The 23,632-nt window shown below is 37.0% G+C and overlaps 1 protein-coding gene across 2 annotated transcripts in view; it reads right to left on the bottom strand.

The window, feature by feature from the left end:
- The window catches only part of LOC127651744 (protocadherin Fat 1-like), a 112,444-nt gene that overhangs the window by 77,956 nt on the left and 10,856 nt on the right, over positions 1 to 23,632 (bottom strand). For both annotated transcript variants that reach the window (XM_052137725.1, XM_052137726.1), the window contains exon 2: positions 3,594 to 3,908. In XM_052137725.1, coding sequence (XP_051993685.1) covers positions 3,594 to 3,908 — 315 coding nt within the window. The remainder of the gene's footprint in view (positions 1 to 3,593; positions 3,909 to 23,632) is intronic.

Below are 23,632 nucleotides of genomic sequence, written 5' to 3'. Positions count from 1 at the left end.
CATTTTATTTTTGAAGTAGTGACAAAAAATTGCCCTCTTTAAGGTAGTGACTAAAATCTTTTACATTCTTTTTGAGGTAGCTATTGAAATATTTTATTTTTGCTAAATTAATTTATTTTCAATGAGGTAATGACTAAATTGTTTCATTTTCATTCCAAGGTTGTTATTGAGATCTTTAATTATTTTGTTATGAGACAAAAACTGAAGCATAGCTTGTCAACATGATTCCATTAAATGGCTTAAACGCCTGGTTATTGTGAAATGCTTAAAAATAGCATTTAAATTATCACATAAATAAGCCTGTGTAAATCTGTGCAAAATGAAACTCAATGTGGTCAAAACCAATAAACCTTGAGGCTGAATTTTAATCATTTCATTGACTTAGATTTTTAGAATCATTGTTTAAATGAATATTACATAATTAAGCTGTCAAACTACAACATGATGTAACTGGTTCTGCATAGAATAGATCCCCTCCATTGAACTTTCCCAATTTTACAGCACTGTACACAATGTGCAGCTGTCTATTATCTAGCGGAGTGAGGTGGACATATCCCTGATTATTCCCAGTTATGTTATGTTTTGTCTGAGTCTGAAAGTGTTTGGGTGACTGAGCACGGTCTCATGCTTTCTGTCTACAATACAACATTACATGCTGATAGGGTTTTACAGCGAGATCATTTATGCTTGAAGAGCTCTTCCTCCGTAGATCTGATATGCACAAAATATTTCAGGAACTTCTCTGAACCTGTTGACTACTAAGAACGAAGGACCTCGGAACTTTAAAGTAGAAGTATTGCGAATACACGTCCCAGAGATAGACTTCTTATCTCCTTCTCATGGCGACACATGCAAACACACACTTTAATAATTCACACATCTGTTGCTCTTTGAACAGTTAATGTTTAATGACTAAAAATTCAGACATCCTCGTTTTTCCTCTCGTTTTTCCTCCTTTTCTTGTTTCTTTCCATGGAGCAGATCCAAGTGTGGAATTGTTAGTGAGAGAACAAAGTCTTCTGGAGGACAAACCCTTATTTGGTCTGAAACTCTCATTGGCCACTGCTAGCAAAAATAACCTTAACATTTGTGTATCTGACTGCATGAGGAAAAAAGACCACACAAGTCAGTAAAACACTGAGAGTCTGGCCACCAGCTTTCACAGACTAGCCAAAACTTTCAACTCAAATAAAACTTGAGGGCCAGTTTCTCAGACTGATTACTTCAGCTTCCCAAAGTATAACAACGCTTGAACGGATTTTATTCACGTCCTTGTTTAATCCATATAAAGCTTGTGAATTTAAGAGAAATGTACCTATAGGAGAGAAAAATCATGAATGGGCTTTACAAGATTATTTAGGCTTTGCTATCCACATTTATAACACGGCTCTCTGGAATACTCAATTCTGATTGGTCAATGGTGCAGTCTGATATTCCTCAGTAACATCCGCACAGCTACATATCAGACCACGCATTACTGTGCAATCTCTAGAAGTAAACTAATAAAATAATTTCAACTCAGATCAATGTTTCATGGGCATTTATGTATGTCTCTGTCTGTGTTTATGTAAGGGATAATGCACAGTCAGCCGGTTGTTTTCGCATCAGGACTTATTTTGCGATACAACTGACTGACTGTACATTATCCTGCTTATTACACAGCTACTAGCCAAAAAACGAAATACATGGATATAAAATATTGATTTGCATTGAAATGATGTAATTTGAGCAGAAAAAAATTGCTGAACAGACCGCCTGACTCCTCAATATTCAGCATATTACAAGACTACTTGCCAAACAGACAAACAAATGGTAACGAAACATTGATTTGCTCTGAAATTGTGTAATTATGTGAGATGAAAGAAATCGCTGAACAGTTCTGTTGGTGTTAATTTTGAGAAAATGACAGTCTGACTCCACATTATTCAGCCTATTACAAGACGACTCCCCAAATAAATAAATGCACATGAAACATTGATTTCAGTTGAAATTATTTTACTAGCTTACTTGTAGAGATCGCACAGTGATCCGAGAAGCAGGAGAGATGGCTCACAGAACCCATATTAGTGGTCTGATATGTCTAAATCCCTGGATGTGTGGTTGTTACAGAGCAATATCTGACCACTGAATGGCGCCATTGACCAATCAGAAACGAGTATTCCAGAGAGCTGTGTAATAATTTGCGATAACAACCAGCTGACTGTACATTATCCCTCTTTATAGCTCTTTACTCCTACAATCTGCTGCCAACTAACTTATGTGTGTACATATACTGTATGTATATGTTTTTGTTTCTCCAAAGAAAGATTACGAGCAATAACATTTTCCTCTGGGAAAGTATAGACAAGCTATCACCATGTTCCTTGCTATTTGTTCTAAGCACTAAAACAATTTAAGACAACAATAGTGAAGAGTTTTCATGCACAAGGTAATCTGACCTAACATGTTTCTGAAAAGTCTGAAACTTGAAGAATGAATCATTTCAAGGTGCCCTACAGCTGCCCGCCGAATTGCAGTATAAAATATTCAGTGTGGGTCCATTTAGCAAACCCCATATTGTACAAAGTGATCCATGAAGAGAGTGAGAATGAGAGCAGAGAGTCAGTGGATGAGAGAGACAGGGTTAGAAAACAAGAACACGCAATGGAACAGGCGAGTGTGCTTCCAGACTTATTCACTGAGCATTGTGCTAAACAGTATGCTTCAGTAGATTTACATAAAACATAGGTCTGAGACTACAGTGAAGCACTCTAAGAATCTCAGAAGTCCATTTAAACATAGTTAACCTATCTCTTACTCTCTATTTGTAAGAGTCTTGCAAATGGATGTCTACAGTGATGGACTGATCGCTTTTAGTGTTTAATACAAAAGTAAATGGCTTTTGGATTTTGAGGGAAATTAGTAGTGCGTGAAATGAACCATTAAATTAACAGAATTGGTGTGTTTTACCTATATAAGCACAACATTGTGGTTTGGTATAATACTAGGTCATCTTAAGAAAGACAGATAGTGTGTGATGTTAACATGTTGTGTGTATGTGATTGAGCTCTGGATTGAAAGATGGATGAGATGAAACTTCCTGGCTTCAGGTTTCATTTAAGCATCAAAACACACAGTAAACAACTAAAGACCATAGATACCGTACCAAACTAAGTACAATACTAATGTCTGTTCACACCAAGTCTGATGAGACAAAACAACACAAAAGCATAAAGTATTCAACTGTTTGCATCAAAGCTACTCAAACTGTCCAATGTACAGTTTTTATCATACTGTCTTCATTTTTATTCCTGAATGACAGCATGATGCACTCTGGTATGTTATTTTTAACACATGGAAATGTATAAAGGTCTCATGGCTTAAACACAGCAAAAGATAAACAAGTTTCTTTTAAACAATTAAACAAACTTGAGCCATTCACCCAATATCTGTTTTAAAGCAGTATTTGAGCAGTTTAGATACTTCTCATACAGGATAAGTGGTTGACGATGGATGGATGGATGGATACTTCTCCTAGTCTACTCATATCTACCTCTGAGGCATCTTCACAAAGTCTGTATGAAAACATGGAGCTTTATCTCAAAATCCCTCACCTGTCTTAGGGTTGATGTTGAAGAAGCCTTGGGGGTTCCCACTAGTGATCTTGTATGAAAGCTTTTCACTGGACTTGGTGTCTGGGTCAAACGCCTCGATTTGGATGATGGAGACGTCTTTGGGGGAGTTCTCCATGACTGAGGGGTAATAGACTGGTTCAGAGGTCTGAGGAGCATTATCATTGACATCCTGGACTTCGATGTAGACCTCCATGAAGGAAGACAGTGGAACAACACCACAGTCAGTTGCATAGACTGTCAGCCAGTAGTGTGGTACGGTCTCATGATCCAGCAGCTCCTGTGTCCGAATCACACCTGAGGAGAACACAAGGAAAACTTAGGAGCTTCATGTCTCAATATAAGATGAATCAATTCACTTTTCTGATAGCAATAGCATCACGCAAAGGTTTTCAATTACCAATCACATTGTAGAAATACCATACTTGTAAGCATATTTGTCACCTATGATCAATTAAAGGAATGTTTCGAGTTCACTACAAATTAAGCTAAAATTGACAGCATTTGTGGCATAATGTCGATAACCGCTTGGCCTGTCACAATTATGAAATGATCTTCTCATCCCAGTTTTTGATTTAACCAGGGTTATTTGAGATAACCGTGATTATTGTGCACTTCAAATTCCAATCACATTTTTCTGTCCAAATAAGGGAATTTTAAGCAAATATAGTAATACCATGAACAGCATGTTTGAGTGTCTCATTTTCCGATGTTACTGCATTATGTGAGCACTACGAATGAACTTCGAGCATCTCACTGAGCCATGAAGCAATGTGAAGCATTTCGCTTCTGTGGATATTCACGCCAAACTCCCATGAAAATATAAGTGAAGATTTTGTTAGTGAACACAAAGTTCAAAGATTTTACTTTAATTGAACAATCGTGTAATGGCAAATGTTCTTGGTCATTGCGGGTTTATACGCACAGTGATAATGACACGCTGCGACACAGAGGAGGCACACACTTACTCAATTTCTGTGGAGATGATGAAATGAATAAACACAATTTGAAATAAACACAGAATCTCTTCAGTCATCTTTGATCAGGAATAAGGGCTTGCGGGTTTAATTGAAGATTTAAAATATCCGGTGAAAGTGAAAAATTAAGGACAGAAATATTTGACTATTGTATAATATAACATAATAATCACAAAAGCCCTAAAATAGAAACTTAATCATCATAATCACAATTATGTTTGACAATTAATCTTTAGTCAAATTTCATAATCATAAGAGACATAATTACCAGAAAACTTTTTTTTTTTTTACTTTGTTTGCATTTTATTGTTTATGTACTAGCCTCATTCACTACCATTGTAAGTGTCATACTGTAACTGCGATTTTTGCTTTTGTTTTATAAACAAGGGACGAAGGGGACCTGGGTAGCTCAGCGAGCCAGCATGGCCCTGACTACCCAGGCCTTGACACTGACTAAAGCTCCTTGAGTCGCGAGTTCAAATCCAGAGTGTGATGAGTGACTCCAGCCAGGTCTCTTAAGTATTCAAATTGGCCCGGTTGCTAGGGAGGTTAGAGTCAGATCTAGTCCACCAAGACCAATAACTTATCTACATGCCTTCCCTACATCAGCATGCCAAAACTTTCCGAGAGTTGTCATGGCTGAACTACTTTCTGTGGTAATCATCATTATGTCACAAACGCTGTTGACTGAACTTATCTTGTACTGAACCAGGAACATTCATTCAATTTCACAATGGAAAGTGTCTGATAATGGGGAGGTTATCGGTATTGAGTAGTATTCTGCTGGTCATTTGATTTCAACATGTCGGTCACTATGATGTACACCATCATTATGTACAATAAAACATATTTTTCTAGGCCACTGGTATGACTAGATTCTTTGTCTCAAGTGGGTGTACATAATTTTACACTTATTGTTCAAAAGTACTAATTTCTTCAGGTTTAAAACTTTAAGTGCACCTTTACATAGCATCTCTACATTTCTCAGATGCAACACTCTATGCCAATCATGCAATAATTGTAGCCTAATAGCAGATAAGTGGATCTAAAAGGTTTGAGGGGGAACCCAATACCTCTTATGGATTATCTTATGGTCCTCTAAGTGTAAAATGCCTTTATCAAACTTAGCTTTGCTTGGAGCCAGAGTCACCTGTTCAGCTCTATACCTTGCAATCTCAACATTACAGTGGTTTAGAGCATGGACCATGTGTGTGCTGCATTGTTCTCAGCTGTGACAACAGTCTGCCTATTCAGATGGGTAAGACTTTCTCACAGCCATAAGGAATGAGACAGGGGGTGGAAAAGAAGGTGGAGGCTGTCAAAGCACAAACAGCAGCTCTGCATACAAAGAGCAGTCAAATACATCACATATGATGGTTAGAAGAGAGATGAAGGGAAAGAAGGTGAGAGAGAAAGCAAATAAGCACATGGACTTTGATCTATACATTCATCCATGCCACCAGTGTGAGCTGGTGTAAGAATGTGGGGAATAATTTATGGCGCAGAATGATTCATTAAGTTTTATTATTATCATCTGGCCGAATAAAGCCTAGGCCTGTTTGACTCTAATAAAGATTTTACTTACATGAAAAGCTGTGCTGAAATGTTATCTGTAACCGAGTGATCTCATCATAATGGAGGCGGGCATGGGTGGGAGTTGGTGAATAGAGAAAAAGAGGCAGAAAGACACTCCCTGGCCAAAGTTTACAGAGGCAAGAACAGGGAGGTTACTGTCATTGAAAACTCAAGCGGATTAAACTTGAACTTTGAGATTATACCTTGCTGGCTAAGAAACCTTAGGATCCGGTCATGTTCAGGTTTCAAATTATTAAATCAAGAATATGTTTTCACTTACTAACTCTCATTTAAGCCAGTTCAGCAGATTTTGTTTAGCTTGTTTGTTAAGTACAAGCAGATAACAGGCTGTAAACGAGAGAATGCATTCATGTTTTGCATGTCGAACAAGGACATGCGAAACACAAGGGAGAGACATCATTATCCTATTTGGTCAAGAACGATCTTTTCCATGGTGCATAGCTCCAGTTCAAGTGTCTTACAGGTTCATTGTTTCGTTAACTTGCTCTGCTGGGCTGTAACAAACTCAGAAGACCTGAAGCAGCCTCAAGGGGGTTAAGTGAGAAAGAAGAGACTTACTCCTTTAAAACAGACAAGAAAAAAAAACTTCTTTCACAGGCTCAGGCTGTTTTATTTGACATTGTATGCCCTAGTTTTCATTAATCATTGATCCAAACACCTGAAGTTAGCTAGGAAGCTTAAGGCTCTAATATAAGAGGTAGGTAGAAGAAAACGGATAGCTCACTTCATCTTGCTCATGGCTATCGGGGTATAGGGTGGCCCATACATCAACACTGTTATATATTTGATGTTGTAAAAAATCTGCTCTGAGTCAAGGCTTTATTGTACCTTGATCCCGCCATGGAAAAATAAACTTTCAGACTTTATATCTCGCAATTGCAACTTTATTTCTTGATCTCGCAATCACAATAATCATGCAACAACAAGATATAAAGTCGCAATTGCTAGAAATTAAGTTGCAATTGCGAGATATAGCATAAAGTCGCAATTGTGAGAAATAACCCCGCAATTATGATAAATAAACTAGCGATTGTGAGATATTAAGTCAGAACTACCTTTATTTTATTTTTTTCCTTTATTTCATGGTGAGATCAAAAAAGAAGTCGCAATTACAAGATTTTTACGAGGTTATGGGCTAAAGTAGCAACTGTGAGAAATATATAAATAAGCATATATAAATAAACTCATTGTGAGGTATAAAGTCAGAATTGCCCTTTTTTTCCCTTTACCTTTATTCCATGCCTGGATCAAGGTACCACAAGGCTTAATGAAGGAATGTGCATAAGAAAACAGGAAAACGTTGTTAAAGTCTTAAAATAACTTTTTTTTTCATTGTAAACTTTCAACTAGATTTGTAAATTTCACATGCAAAACTCATCTAACTCTGGGTAACAATAGTAGTATGATTGTCTTCGCAAACAACATTACAGTAACTAAGCAAGTAAACAAACTAAAAGACCAAAAAAACTCTATATTTCTACATAACTTTGCAGGAGTTTTGTTTAGCACTATTGACTAATTTCTATACATATGCAGCAATTAAAATTGAATGAACTGAGATGGGTGATTTATTTTTTTTTTTTTTGTGCAAGTCTTAGAATGTGGAACATTTATAAAAAATAAATACTTTGTATATGGTACTAATCAGTAAGGGAGCACAGAGAGTACAAATCAGAGAATGTGTCTGTGCGAAAAAAGAAGGAATTAGAACAAGATGTAGTTTGATGCAGAGCCCAGGAAGATGGAAATAAGGATGAGAGGGCTGAAAATTAAGAATTACAAAGACAAACCAGTGAGTGAGAGGGAAGCAGGGTGTAAGACTGTGTCAAATAGAGTCAGAGGAGCTTAATGACAGATGTTGACAGAAGGAGGTGAGAGAGGTGGAAAGAGAACGAGAGAAAGAGTGTAATGGAAAATTAGTTTTTCCTCTGCCAAACGAGTGTCCATACATGAGTGCTCATTTGGATGACTGGGGGACACGCACAAAAGAAAGCGGCTCTTTCAACCTCAAGAGATCCCTGATTTAAATGACCTGCCTGTCAACCACATAATGCAGTCACCGGGATGATGACTTCACCAACACAAACAAACTCACACAAAAGACTTGAAACTGCACAACCATACTGAGCTAATATATGTTTCCTATTTCAGCATATTTTGGCCTTTTTGCCAGTAGTAAGATGACAGAAAATGATGATGAGAAGAGGGAGACAGTACCAATCAGGAAAAGTTGCAAGGCAGATTTGAACTCACACCCACCCACATGAGGGCCAACATGTCAATGCATGTGCACAAACGAGGCCTTTATGCTGGTGCCACAGTAACAGACTCCAATCAACTCGATTTTGCCGAGGGTGTCACACATGCAGACTTGTGGTTTGCTGAGATCTTGCTCTCTTCAGTTGGAGGTATGACACACCGATACAAAATGGTGGAGGGGTGACAAACATACCAACTCACCAAAACCCTCTCTCTCCCTGTCACGTGGAGCTAGCCGAAATACAACAGGAGTACCAAGTGGGCATAAACAATTGTAAAAAAAAAAAAAAGTGATTTAGGATGCGATTCATTAAGTAACTTTACCAAGTGAAAGAGTGTGATTGTGTATTTATCTCCTAAAGGCTTGCTATAGAACACGTATGTCCATATGCAGCTTTTAGTGAGTAAAGAAATTCTGTTCAATAAAACAGACTGTTGTGCAACTGCAGTCATTTTAGTGCAGGAAAAAAACGCAGGAAAAATGTTTGGTGACAAAATCATTATGGATTACAATAAGCGTTTGTGATGCAAGTGTATGAAAACATTTCGATCAGCCTGACAGCTTTGTCAGTTCTTCAGTAAAAGCTCATTGGTCACTTTAAGAGAACACACAAACCCACCCCTGCGACCCCCCTGTTTCTTTTTTCATTTTACTGAAGTGCTATATGTAATATTTTTACTGTGCTAAATCATAAAATGACCATAATATGCCATTAGAGCATTAGGAAACATGCTAAGTTGAAATATTGTCTTCTCCGATAACATTCCCAAAACCAGTATATTCTACTTAGAAGTTTCAATTCCGGGCCAGAATTTCTGTTTATGTTTTTGGCCTGTGTGATCCCGCCCACTGCCCACTCACCAATAGAATTTTGACACTGCCGGGTTGCCTGATTCGAACAAGTTTGCAGGCAAACAACTGCGTGTTGCAGCCATGATAGCCAGCAAACTAACTGGATAAGAGATAAAAAAAAGCCTCGCCATCCATCTAAACACCAGTAAAACAAGGATAAATATTGAAGATGCCCTTGGAAGATGGAGACAGTTTAAAGCCCAGAAATCCTTTAAAACAGATGCTGAGGTGGCTAATTTGCCTGGCAACATTCTGGCAACCCACATGAGTTTCGAGTCTGGGGCAGACAACTCTCGAATATTTTGAATTTGGACTGAAGTAACCATTTCAAATGCTTGTTGTCAATCATACATATAGCACCTTTAAGATTTCAGAAAGTCAACTGGCTAAATCTTTTGACTTCATAATTTTACACACTTTTGTTAACAACTAAATATGTTCTGGATTGTTGCACTCTTGTGGACGTGGAAAAATCTTGTTATCTTGTACCTTTAAACACACCTTAAAAAATGTCTTTCAAATTCAAATGGAATTCGAACTTGAAGTAAAAAAATGTACATTTGTTGACAGCCCTAGTGCGCTTTGTCTCCCTCCACCTGGCGATTGTATCAATGAAGATCACTCCTAAAATCACTGGAAAAATCAGCTAGTGTGGTGCCGGCTTTAGCTGAGGTTGTTGAATGCTCAAACCTAGCAAGGTAAAGGCTAAAGAACACATTGGTCAGATGCAAACGCTAAGTGTATGTAGGGCTTTCACAATTAAGAAATTTGGCTGACGATTAATTGTCAAACAAATAACTGTGATTATGACGATTAGTGGTCTGTTTTAGGGCTGTGTTGATTAATTGTCTCATTAAGGTCTTTCACGATTAATCATATAAATTGTACGATAAATGTCATATAAATTGTAATATGTTTTAAGGTGTGCTTTGTTCAGCATGTGTTCTTCATACACCTTAAAGTACATTTTACAAATTTATCTTGAAATATATAAATCAAATCAAAATAAACTGTAATAAATAATATATCATAATATTATATATAATTATAAAAATAATATATATGTTTTATTATATTTATATTATATTATGTTAAAATATTTATTTCCTAATTTCTTCACTTTCAAATTTATTTGACTACTCTGATTATTAAACCCACAAGCCCTTAATTGTCATGAAGAAAAACCATTGAGATTTAGTTTCATCATTTTATTACTCCACAGATGTAGTAAGCCTGCATCTCCTCTTTGTCATTGCATGTCAACAGCTCATCTGAACCAGGAACATTTGCCATTACACGGTCATTTAAAGTGAAACCAGAGCACTTTGCATTCACTATATCAAAGTTTATACTTTGTTTATATTTTCGCTGGAGTTTGGCATGAGCCTCTGCTAACAACAAGCGCATCAGAGTGCTTCATGCGCTCTTCCGGACAGGATCTGGATGATGTCTGTGACTCACACGGACAGTGAAGTTCAACTGAATGACACACAAATGTGCCGTTCTTAGAATTTAAACAGTATATTTGCTAAAAATTGCCTTATTTGGCCATTAAAATGTGATTGGAATTTGAATTCCGGTTGTCTCAAATAACAGCAGTTAGCTGAAATAACCGCGATCAGAGGGTTGATGTAATTGTCGATAAACAACAGGAAACAAAGATTGGAACAACAACAGTGGATGTGCATGTCAAGAACACTATGGGCACTGTGACTGTTTTGTGCTAATTTTAGCACGGTCACCAGTAGGGATATGTGACGTCAATGCGTAAAGATGTGGACTGTCCGTATTAGAGGAAGATTGATATATCGGTTTTACAGATTAATCAGTGTAGATAGTTGTTTTTAGGAACTAACTTTTTTCCCCCTCGTTTTATTCCTGAGGCCAGTGTTAGAGGAATCTACAATTAAGACGGCTTGGTTCTAATGTACAACAGCGGCCACTAGAGGTGAAACAAAAACAATCACTGACACTTTGTGGATTCACTAAATCTACATCTGTCATCATTTACAATATTTATCTATATTTTTATCATAGCTTCGATGCATATCTTGTTATTTTGATTAGATGATCAAGTGTTATAAATTGAAGCGGGTATATAGCGTCTATGTCTGTGCATTTTTTTTTATTATTATATAAATATAGGTGATATAAAAAACTAGCAGCTGATCGGTTATCTGTCTTTTCTTCAGTTATCTATATCAGCCAAATCTACTACCTGTCGATCTCTAATATGCATGTAATATGAAAAACTTCGGCAAGTTCAAAGTAGTTTAATTCGCTTCTTATTCAAATTCTGGTAAAATGCACATCCAGTGTCATTCTAAATGGATCGATACCCGATCCATCTAAAAATGTCAGTATCGGAGCCAATACGATCCAAGTATCGGAACGGTGCCATCCCTAGTAAATTCATGTCTCATGCCATGTTTTTGTGCCGTAAATTCTGACTTGGTGTGAACAGACCGTAAATCTAACAGCCTGGATTTACCAACTAAACTACCCAAATGAAATTATCTTCTAGAACCCTTGCTGAGTGGATTAGAACCAAATTGACATGCAAGAAACTTTGCCTAACAATAAACATTCTCAACAGGATTTTGATTCGTAAACATGAGCCCTTTACGACATTAAGCAGCCCTGACTGAGAAGAGGCTTGCCTCAATCATGGGCTGTTCATTGTTTTAAAGAAGCTTCGGGTATTCTTCAGGGTTAAAGCTCAAGCTTAATTGTTGGTCAAATCCTCAGCACGTGAATTCTACAGGAAGATAAATTCCTCAACTGTATCTTTAAATTATGTCTCCCAAAAGTTTGATCCTTTGATTACAACTTAGCAATGGATGTAGTACTGTTTAGATTAAACAGGATGTGGGATGTGGGAATTTTTAAAGAAAAATGAAAACATGAAAACACCTTGGCTTATTCATCAATCCAAGTCTGTGTAGTCTGTTACTGTAGTGATTCACTCTGTGCAATAAGGTATTTCAAAGGTATTCTGCCACACATTTGAATCGACCATCATTGAGGAAGTTGTAAGAACTGCCCTGAGGCTATAGAAAATTATGACAGAAATACAGCAGGTCTTTCTCTCCCACTACTTTGTCTTTGTTGTCTTTTCGCCCTAAAGTGAGACCTTTCTCAGCTATCTGAACCGCTCACACTGACTCAACATGGTTGATCTTGCATCTAGGTGTGTTTGTGCATATTTGTGTTTGGAGAGAGAGACCGAGAAAGCAAATGTCATTCTCAGACTTCCAGAATAACTGATTAGATCTTAGGTCAGCTGTTATCCAAATTGATTTAAGCTGCATGGAGACTTTATATATTACAGACATATTTACAGTGTGTGTGTGTGTGTGTGTGTATACACTGGTGGCCAATAGTTTAGAGTAATGTACAGATTTTTATCTTATGGAAGAAAATTGGTACTTTAATTCACCAAAGTGGCATTCAACTGATCACAATGTATAGTCAGGAAATTAATAACGTGAAAAATTACTATTCAAATTCGAAAGAAATATAAAACTACTTCAAAGATTTCTCATAAAAAAAATCCTCCACGTGCAGCAATGACAGCTTTGCAGATCCTTGGCATTCTAGCTGTCAGTTTGTCCAGATAATCAGGTGACATTTCACCCCACACTTCCCTTAGCACTTGCCATATACGTATGACACTTGACATATCACTGGCTGTCTTGCCAGGCAATTCTCACACACCTTACAGTCTAGCTGATCCCACAACAGCTCAATTGGGTTAAGATCCATTACACTCTTTTCCAATTATCTGTTGTCCAATGTCTGTGTTTCTTTGCCCACTCTAAAATTTTCTTTTTGTTTTTCTGTTTCAAAAGTGGTTATTTCTTTGCAATTCTTCCCATAAGGCCTGCACCCCTGAGTCTTCTCTTTACTGTTGTACATGAAACTGGTGTTGAGCGGGTAGAATTCAATGAAGCTGTCAGCTGAGGACATGTGAGGGGTCTATTTCTCAAACTAGAGACTCTGATGTACTTATCCTCTTGTTTAGTTGTACATCTGGCCTTACACATCTCTTTCTGTCCTAGTTAGAGCCAGTTGTTCTTTGTCTTTGAAGACTGTAGTGTACCTTTATATGAAATCTTCAGAATTTTGTCAATTTCAAGCATTGTATAGCCTAAATTCCTTAAAACAATGATTGACTGATGAGTTTCTAGAGAAAGCTGTTTCTTTTTTGACCTAATATTGACCTTAAGACATGCCAGTCTACTGTATACTGTGGCAACTCAAAAACAAACACAAACACAATGACAAGACAATGTTAAGCTTCATTTAATGAACCAAATAGCTTTCAACTGTATTTGATATAATGGAAAGGGATTTTCTAGTAACAAAGTAGCAATTCAGCATGATTACTCAAGGATAAGGTGTTGGATTAATGGCTACTGGAAATGGGTCCGGTCTAGATTTGATCAAAAATGGCTTTTTTCAAATAGTGATGGTGCTGTTTATTACATCAGTAATGTCCTGTCTATACTTTGTTATCAGCTGAATGCCACTTTGTGGCATTATTTAATATTTCCTATTGACACATTAAAGCTGAAAATATAAATAGCCATCTTAAGACAAATGTTTTTGTGAAGCATAGTATATATATATATATATATATATATATATATATATATATATATATAGTGATAGTGTCCAAAAACTAAACGAGAAATTAAAAGCACATTTTATGAAGCAAGTTCATCATGTCGTGTCGCTTCTATGACACTTGCGTTTCACATCAGCTTGCATGCTTGACTGGTTTCAAACTACACAGTTCAAAGTCCAACGCTCTATTGGGTGAATTACAAATTACAGTGGAATGAGTATGTAAATGTACTGTAGGTCAGTATTTAATACAAGCGTTAAAATGTATCATTTTTCAAATGGTGCATTAGAGTAAAAATGTTTCGATTTTATAAAATAGCAGTGTGTGAGCTCTAGTGCGAAAAAATAAGTGTTTATAAAGTCATAATCAGCCATTGTACTCATAATTTGTGTGGAAGCAGCACCTCTAGATGTAACCAGGAAACTGCACAAAACATAGAACGCTGCACATAAAAGCGATTTAGCAAAAATGTAGTTAAAGAAACGTTCTATGAGACTAGGTTGATACATTTTGTCCCTCAATATAGTGAGACAATAAGACAACTATAAAACATCCACAAGAAAACAAAACTCTCCTTTTTTTCTCTTTTTTTTTTTAAACACTTACAAACACATGGCATCACATGAGAGATTGCAAATTGCATGTGTACGAAAAGCTGGCAATTGCACCAAATTAGAAAGCCAAAAAAGATTACTGAGCTTGTCAAAAAGAGGATTATGATATGTAAAATCCTGCTTATCCCTAGTGCTCATTTTCATAAAAAGATGTGTTGCCTTCAAAAAACTGTCAATATCATAGCTATTTTCTGACTGAGAATGTGTAATAAGCCACAAGATTTTAGCTCCTTTAAGTGCACTTGATGTTGACAGAACTGCCAACATCTTATGGAGTTTTGTGTTCCTTGCCATAGTCGGCTTCAGCGTGCTCACTGGGGTTCCAAATACAATTATTATTTAATTATTTATGTTTATACTCAATTTACAATCATATTTATTCAAACTACACAATGATGACTCTAAAACTTTATAGATATTACAGTTTAAATTTCTGTTAAATCATGGTGTTCTGTAAAGCTGCTTTGAAACAATGTGTGTTGTGAAAAGTGCTATTCAAATTAAAATAACTTGACTTTAATACAATCGTATAATATAATCAAATCAAAGCCTGACCAACTCTGAGCAATTGTCTGACCTTCACTGAGTGTCTCCACAAGACTTCTCATATGTAGTGGAGGTGGGAGGATTCAGAATGATATGTTAGGGCAGCTTAGGATGAGCATTACCCTGGTCTGCACTTTAAAAGTCATCATTTCGCTTTGAACTGGCTTGGTTAATTCTGTAAATTAAAAAAATCCTGCATTCCTCAACCTTCTTAGGCCTCCTGCTCACATGCTTACATAAACTTTCTCAGCTATTTTTCTCTCCACCTCCCGCTTCACTCTTTTTTCAGTCTTTTTCCTCTTCCAAGAATATAGAGAAATAGTTTAGATTCCTGTGTCAGAACCAGGAGTATTAGAAGGGAACCCTCGGCTAAGATCCCACCACCCCCCTTTCCCAAATTTAAACATATCATGCTCTGGGCTATAAAAGTGATTGTAACGAGTTTCCACTGAGGAAGGGACGGAAACAGCAACAGGATTCAGGTAAGGTTGTTTTTAATTCTCACACAATAATTCACACACTAATTCACACACTAATTCACACACTAATACAACACACTAGCTTCTTGGCCTTCATGTCGGGCTCTCCTCTGGGCTCTGTTGCTGCTGCTTTTTATGCCGCTCTCCTCAAGCTACTGCAATTAGAGACAGGTGTTAGACATAATTTAGCTCAGGTGTGAGCGCCCTTACCGCTTTTCTCTCCCGGACGGGCGCTTGACCACGCCCCCGCTGCCACAGTGATATACCCCACTTCACTTTCACTTCAGCAATGCAGGAGGGCCTGGATTGTACAACACAAGCCTTGAGGATTTTTTGTACGCATTTTAAGATTCAACTTCAAAAGATATCCTTTATTACTTCATAAAACCATGAACGATATTTGGTAAAATGGGGATAATGTACTGGACTTGAAAATGAAAATTGACAACGGTGTAGGTCAGGATGAGTAAATCTTGAGTAAATTCTACTTGGACAACAAAGAAAAATCCAGTGAAATATCTCAATAAAAGGCTGCCATTTCTGAGGTTATCGTCTTCTAATAGACGATAATATAAAGAACAAGTGCTTGATGAATTTAACAGACACTGTGGCACACAAAAGCCATCTTATCTGCAGGGCATCCTGGACAAGTGATTATGGGCTTGCAGAGCCTCTTGAGTCCACCCTCTATTTCCGTGTTACACATCATTGCATTTGCACTTTATCATCTGGTCTAACAAAGCAACAAGCAACCAGGAATGCATTGAAAACAGCTAGTAACATCCAGCTTGTGGGTAAAATCATACAGAACAATTTGACTGACTTAGCAATATAGCAAACTGTCTCGCTCTACATATCGCACAAATCTTATCAACTCAATAGATGTAATAATAAGTGCTTAATAGATAGAAAGTGGAAATCCAACAACTGAATTTTTAAAACAACAACCGTTACCAGCTTGAAGGTTTATGAAATAATCAGCAATGTGTTAATGAAAATCTTATCAAATATGTTGCCTAAGAGGCAATAATAAAAAACTAAGAAAAACTTCTATAAAAACTGTAAAAACCACAATAGATGAGAAAAAGTATCAATGAACGAAGTTATGCAATTTCAATTACAGATGTGCACGGTTACTATTTTTAACATTCGGTTAACCACAGGGCTTCAAAAACAGTTAATCGTTCTTTAGAAAAACCGTACATAGAAAAACAGAGCAGATGCACAGTAAAGCATGTTTGAATAGACACTAACTCACCCTATACTTGAAAAACTGACCCAAACCTAATGGTTTGTCAAATCTCTTTTGCTCATGAAGAATAACTGAATAGTAATTTTGTTACTGGAATAGTGTTACTGAATCGAGTGGTTTACCGAATGTTGACTATCCGTGCACATCCCTAATTTCAATACGGCTGCTTTAGCCTATTCAATCCAACTAAGAACTTAAAGTGACACTTGTGAAGACAGATCCCATTGTCCCAAACACCTCATGTTATTGCAAAGGCAGCGAGTGAGGCCTGTTTGTTTGAATATCATGTTTATTTTTTAAGGATGCTCTTTCCCCCCTGAATTGATCTCTGAGCCCTTCCTGATTATGACTGTCTGTCCTCCGTTATAACAACATTTTTATGAAGCATGAAATAGCTGCCCTATGACATAGTCGGCACTGGTATTATCACGAGGCCAGCGCATTAGCGTCCCAGTTCATACCGGAGAGCTATTCTATTCTCTTTTGGGAAGGTTGATAAGATTATGAAGTGCAGGTGTGTTTCATAAGGGGTGCTGCCTTGACATTTTGAAAGCTTACTTCTTTTTTCCACTCACTTTTCTATTTATAAACTTTTGCTCCTTGGAGTGTTTCTGTGTGGTGAGGATCAAAGCCGTTTAAAATATGGCAGGGAGGAGACTGGCGAGGCAGTAAAACACAGGGAACAGACAAGTTATTTGGTTCAAACCCCAGATGTTTGACTCTTAACTAGGCTCCTAATTACATCTTTCAGTATCATTATGAATGTGAATTTATACCTAACCATTATCCAAGGGCAAAGCTGCACAAACCAGCATTCCGAAACAAACACCAACATTATGTTGGTTTGTGTTGGCAAGGTGCACACTAAAGCATGCAAATAAAAAAAATTCTAAATGAAGGAGTACGTTGTTACCAGGTTTCAAAGAAACGTGCAAGTTTCTAAAAATATTATTGTAGATTTCCAAAAGCCAATATTTGCTGTGTCTTTGTTTCCAATGTTGGTTTGTGTCACCGAAAACACAAAACATGCAAATAAAATAAACTAGTCGAAATTGAGGTCTAGTTTCTAACAGTTTTTTGAACATGCACATTTCAAACAATATTAATGTAGATTCGCTCATATTTCCTCGTGTAAAGATTTGTTGTGCCTTTGCGTTAATGTTGGTTTGTGTTGAAATGCATATAAAAATGCAAAAATAAAATTTAATGTAGTTAAAATGAAGGTGTACGTTCATACCAGTATAAAATCAGATGCAAGTTTCTAATGATAACATTGCAGATTCGCTATGATTTGTTGTGGCTTTGGTGCAAGTTGTTGTGATTATCTGCCAAGCGCAGAAGCCCAATAGTGAAATAAAACGCATTTATCTTCATTTCTCATCTCTAACCTCTGAGTGGAAAAGCTGTGGGTGTGACAATCATAGTCCCAGGATGTGCTATGCTAAAATGGCAGTTAACTTTGACGCACAGTCAGATACAGTTTGAGAGCAGATGCATCATACTGTTTGTCTCACGTCGGTGGTTAGCGCCTCTTGTTTCGCACTGTGATTCCACCAGTGCCGTGCTTACATCTGCTGTCACTCGCCTTCGATTCTCATTGTAACAGTGAGTCTATGACCTCACAGGGGAATGGTGAATGTGGCGGTATCGCCCACCATAATGGGAATTGGCAATGCTGAGAGCTGGACCATGGCATAAGGAATCTGAGTTTGAAATATTGGGCTACACATTGAGCTTTTTTATAAAGTCAAAACTGTCAATTCTTTCTAGCGTACATTTGTAAGACCAAAACCCATTTACTGCTTTGTTTTTGGCATAGGTGGTTTCCTTTCTTTGAACCCCACTGGCCTTTATTTAGTAAAAAATTCCAAGTTAACATCAGCACCAGTTTTCAAAAATGGGACTTGATAGTTGGGGTCGACAGTCAAGTTAACAAGGGAAAGTGTGCTTTTCATTTAGCACCCTACAATCAACTCCTGATCCCTCAGCATTCCAGAATCCTGTTGCCCCAGCAACATGGCTCAAGCAGAGACTACATGGAGTCAGTCAGTCATGTACCCTCCACAAAATAAGTGGAAAAGAAATAGTCACACACTTGAGAGAAGGAAAGAAAGAGCGAGAGACAGCGAGATAGGTCAAAGAGGAGAGAGAATTCACACACTAGGCTCAATATTTGAAACATAGTGGAAAATGCACAAGACAAAAAGAGAAAGCCTGAGCGAAATCGGCCAGGTACTTCCCCACATACTCTCCAAGAGAATCATGACAGGACCTTTCCTTCTGATGACACCATTCAACTTCTCTCTAGCAACCAAGAGGTAGCCAAACATTAGAGAACAAAGCCGCCAGTACATTCCTATGTTATCTGGCATCAGGAAGAATCAGTCAACCACTCTCCCCATTGGAAGGGCATATCGGGGATAGACACATTGGAGTTCACAGCACAAAGAGCACTACATCCACATTCAACATTTTCATTTCTCCACAAAGTCCCTGTACACTACAAGTTGGATAAACAGTAAAAACCAACCACATAGCATGAGGGAAGATGTTTTTTTAAAAGAGAAGCTTGGACACCTTTTTATAGTAGGGATGGTCAATATGGTCAGCTAGTCAACTAGTCACCATCGAGTGGTGGTGGCGTAGTTGGCTAAAGCACATAACTGTTAATCAGAAGGTCGCTGGTTCGATCCCCAAAGCCACCACCATTGTGTCCTTGAGCAAGGCACTTAACTCCAGGTTGCTCCGGGGGGATTGTCCCTGTAATAAGTGCACCGTAAGTTGCTTTGGATAAAAGCGTCTGCCAAATGCATAAATGTAAATGTAAATGTAAATGCAGTCATCCAACAACAGACTTGTTGATACAGTAAGTGAGATATTTTCTAAAATGCCTCTAGATATTTTATGGCAGTGTTTTAAAGGAATATTCCAGGTTCAAAAAAGTTTAGCTCAATCAACAGCATTTGTAGCATACTGTTGATGACCACAATTTCTTTTCTTTAAAAAAAGCAAAAATCGAGGTTACATAATGGCACTTACAATGGAAGTTAAAGTGGACAATTTTTGGTGGGTTTAAAGGCAGAATTGTGAAGCTTATAATTTTTTTTAAAGCTCTTATATTAATTCTGTTAAAATGTGTGTATTATATTACTTCTTCTGTTAAAACGTGTGTATTATCTAATCTGTAAAGTTGTTTAAATTGAAATTTTTTCAGTAATTTTAGGCGACGTCCACACTTAAAGGTTTTCGTTTGAAAACAAATCTTTTTCTCTATGTTTTGGCCTTCTGTCCACACAGAGACGGCCTTTTTATCAGGGAAGATTGAGCTTTTTGAAAACGCTCTCCCAAGTGGATAAATTAGAAAACGCTGTCTTTGCATTGTAATGTGGTGAAACGGATATATTTGAAAACGATGACATATTTGTTGTCATTTGACCAAAACTATCAAGATGGCGGCCCTCTGTTATAGTGTCGCTGTTGTGCCTGATATACACTTTGATAGCATTGTTAAATATTAGTGTTACTTTGTACAACCTTCACATTGCATTCCTTCAAATGCGACGGGAAGTTTACTCGGAATTGCAGTCCATCAGTGGAACACGAGAACAATTGCGTTTCACACCGTAAATGAAGCGGCAATCTTTTCGCATATGCAGTAAGGGGATTTAAGCATAACAAAGTTGTAAAATTGGCTATAACTTAAAACAGAAAAGATTAGTAAACCACAGTAAAATCCTTTTTACACACATATCTGTTATGTCTTGTGGCTATACTTTTGAAAAAGTGAGTATTTTAATGTAAAACGTTCCACGTTTAATGAAAAACATTCCATTGTAAGTGCCTCACTGAAACCAAGATGTTTGCTTTTTTTAAAGTAAAGTAAAATTATTAAAACATAATTAAAAAATAAATTATTATGTAATCAATATTATGCCACAAATGTTGTTGATTGAGCTTAACAATGTATTGAGCCCGTATTATTCCTTTAATTTAATGTTGACAGAGAGCTGAGGTTTAGCTGTAAGACAGTTTGCACTGTAAAACCCATCAGAGATGTGTCACAACTCGTGCTGTTTTTGAACATCCCACCATGAGAGGCTTTAAGACACAAAATAAAGTTAACATAGTCAAACTTCTAAAAATGCATCTTGAGACCCCTGCATTCTGTTCCAATTTGTTCAGTGTTTCCTAGACCACTTTTTAGCCATGGTGTTCTGCTGCTACTGATTCTACAGTGCTTCTACTGAATCCACAGCTAAATTAATAATTTTTAAAGCCATTTTACATAAAGTTGTGATCTTACGGTCTAAAATAAATGCAATGATCTAAAACAACTGTGTACCACAAAATAATCACAAGAAAAAACACCTTTCTATTGCATTGTCCTTGCAAGCTGAATGCAGACATAGCACGACCAGTGTAGTAATTATACTTTTTGGGATTCTACCGTTTCTTTAGTGTTTAATATAGCTGTAGTAAAAGGTCTGCAAAGTTACAAAGCACACGCAAAAGGTTAGATAAAAGGAGAGTTATTCTCTCCCACAGAAAACACTGCTCAAGAACTACAAGAAACAGTTGGATTGTAGTCCAGCCATTTCTTCCGTAAAGTATCTACGTCACTATGTAACACATTTGCATAATGCCCACCTAAGGGCTACTTTGGCCCACCCTCAAACAAACGTAGTTATAGCCGAGGCCAGGATGATTTGGGTTAGTATTGTTGCCATGTCGCGAGGACATTATTTTCATCACTGCAAAAGCAAAACCTCTTTGTTTGGACTTCCAAAAGCAGGCGAATTGAAGAATTGGTGGTTAAAATGTATTTTCATTATTTAGCAACACACAACCAATGCCGAATTTTCAAGTCAGTTACTCCTGAAAGATGGTGCAGTTCCCACTTTGTTGGGACAATCTGGTGCTTCAGGATCACAACCTGTATGTATGCTTGATAATTTGTAGATTTATCTGCTACCGAGAGTTCAAATGCAGAGTTTTGTGTTGTAGCTATGGTGTACACCCAGTGCACAGCTGTAGGCCTCTACTACCCTGCTAGCTAATGTTATTGTGCTGAAATAGATTTGCATATCATCTGCGGGCCCACTTTTACCTACAACTGTGTAGAATTATGCATAATGTTTGTCGTTCTTACTATCATGAATAGTGATCAAGTGTGAAGATGTATTTATTTTTTACAAACGGTCATTTTATGTCTGCAATCCACGGTAGTGCTCGGCTAACTTGATCAATCACAACAGACTAGGCCAGCTGACCAATCAGAGCAGACTGGACTTTTTGGAAAGAGGAACTTTAAAGAGACAGGACCTAAATCAGAGCATTTGAGTCAAAGGAAGAAAATAGGTTTAGCAGAAATTAACAGTATGAGAAAAATAATGTGTTTCTGAACATTAAAGCATGTTAACTAAAAGACTCACAAGTTACCAGTTTGAATCAGTTTGATGAAATCTTCACTGAATGACTCACTGAATCAGTCACACTCAATCAGCATTTGACTCACTTACTCAACCGAAGTTATTAGTTTGTGAAACTTTGTGAAACAGTATCATCAATGACAGGTTGTTCATATGACAATGTGTAATTAAAAAAGAATTTGCAACAGTAATTCGTATTTTTTTCTAATAAATTATATTGAATTAAAATATATACTGTTCCATTGTCTTTTTTTATTAAAATATATTTTATTTATTTGCTTTTAAAAGCAAATTCAGGGCCATAAATATATTTGGCTAAACAGGAGCTCCCTCACTACAAAAACAGAATTCTTTATGAAAACACAGATTTTGTTGTGCTTCATCTAACGATTTTTGAATGCAAGAACGTGTCTTATATAAACACCCCCAAGAAATTAGTGTTATCAGGGTCAGATAAATAGTTGGCAACCAGTTGTTCAAGAAACCCATTGACAAGCAGATTTTGAAAACATTTGGTTTGCACGTACCTATTTACAACAGACAAAATCGTGCACTTAATTTAATGTGACAACTGGTAGCTATTGAGTGGATAGAGTGCTTTGATTTTCAAAATGCCACATTTACACAAATGCTTTTATAAAACACATTGAAAAGACAAAGTGGTTCTGAGTCTTCAACAAAATTAATAAATGGCTTGGCAGAGCATATGCGCTTAAATGAGTGAATGATGTTAATAGATTTGTTAATGAAATAGCACTAAGAACATACATTAATTGCTTTTAGAGCATATGTTTGAATGAAAGACAAGTTTTTGGCCTTTCCTGATGATTAACTTATATTTTAAACATCATAAGAAGTTGTATACGTTTTCTCACAAAAGTATTGTAATATCACAAGTCAGTCTACATTCTTTGATAATCACACGGGGAACTGCTCTGCAAAGCCACTAGCTTTCTACACTGGCAAGTGGCAAAAACAGATATTTCTGAGCTGTGGACGTCAGTGAGGGGATCAGAGATGGTTGCGTGCTCAGCAATATGGTCCATGCTTTTACCTAACAGTCTGGCTCAAGCAGGAATGTCTGTTTTTCCATGTCTGAGTTAGTGACTATGGTGTCAAAATGTGTGTGTGTTTTTTTTGTTTTTTCTCTCATAAAATGTGAATGGCGGGTTTTACATAGTTAACAAAAATAACTATACAAATATTTAACGGGCAGAAAAGGTTTCACTGTTTATGAAAGATTATAAATTGTGATCTGTTTGTACCAAAAAGGCATCAGATTAGATATATTCATTTTCAGGTCTCATATTTGAGTAAATTAAATTACAGTGATGATGCAAATTATATGTATTTAGAGGAATGTACCGAGTACCAAGTAATTTAATT

Source organism: Xyrauchen texanus, chromosome 11 (genome assembly GCF_025860055.1).
Source record: "Xyrauchen texanus isolate HMW12.3.18 chromosome 11, RBS_HiC_50CHRs, whole genome shotgun sequence".
Classification (NCBI taxonomy): Eukaryota; Metazoa; Chordata; class Actinopteri; order Cypriniformes; family Catostomidae; genus Xyrauchen; species Xyrauchen texanus.
This window is presented reverse-complemented; position numbering and strand designations above follow the sequence as displayed.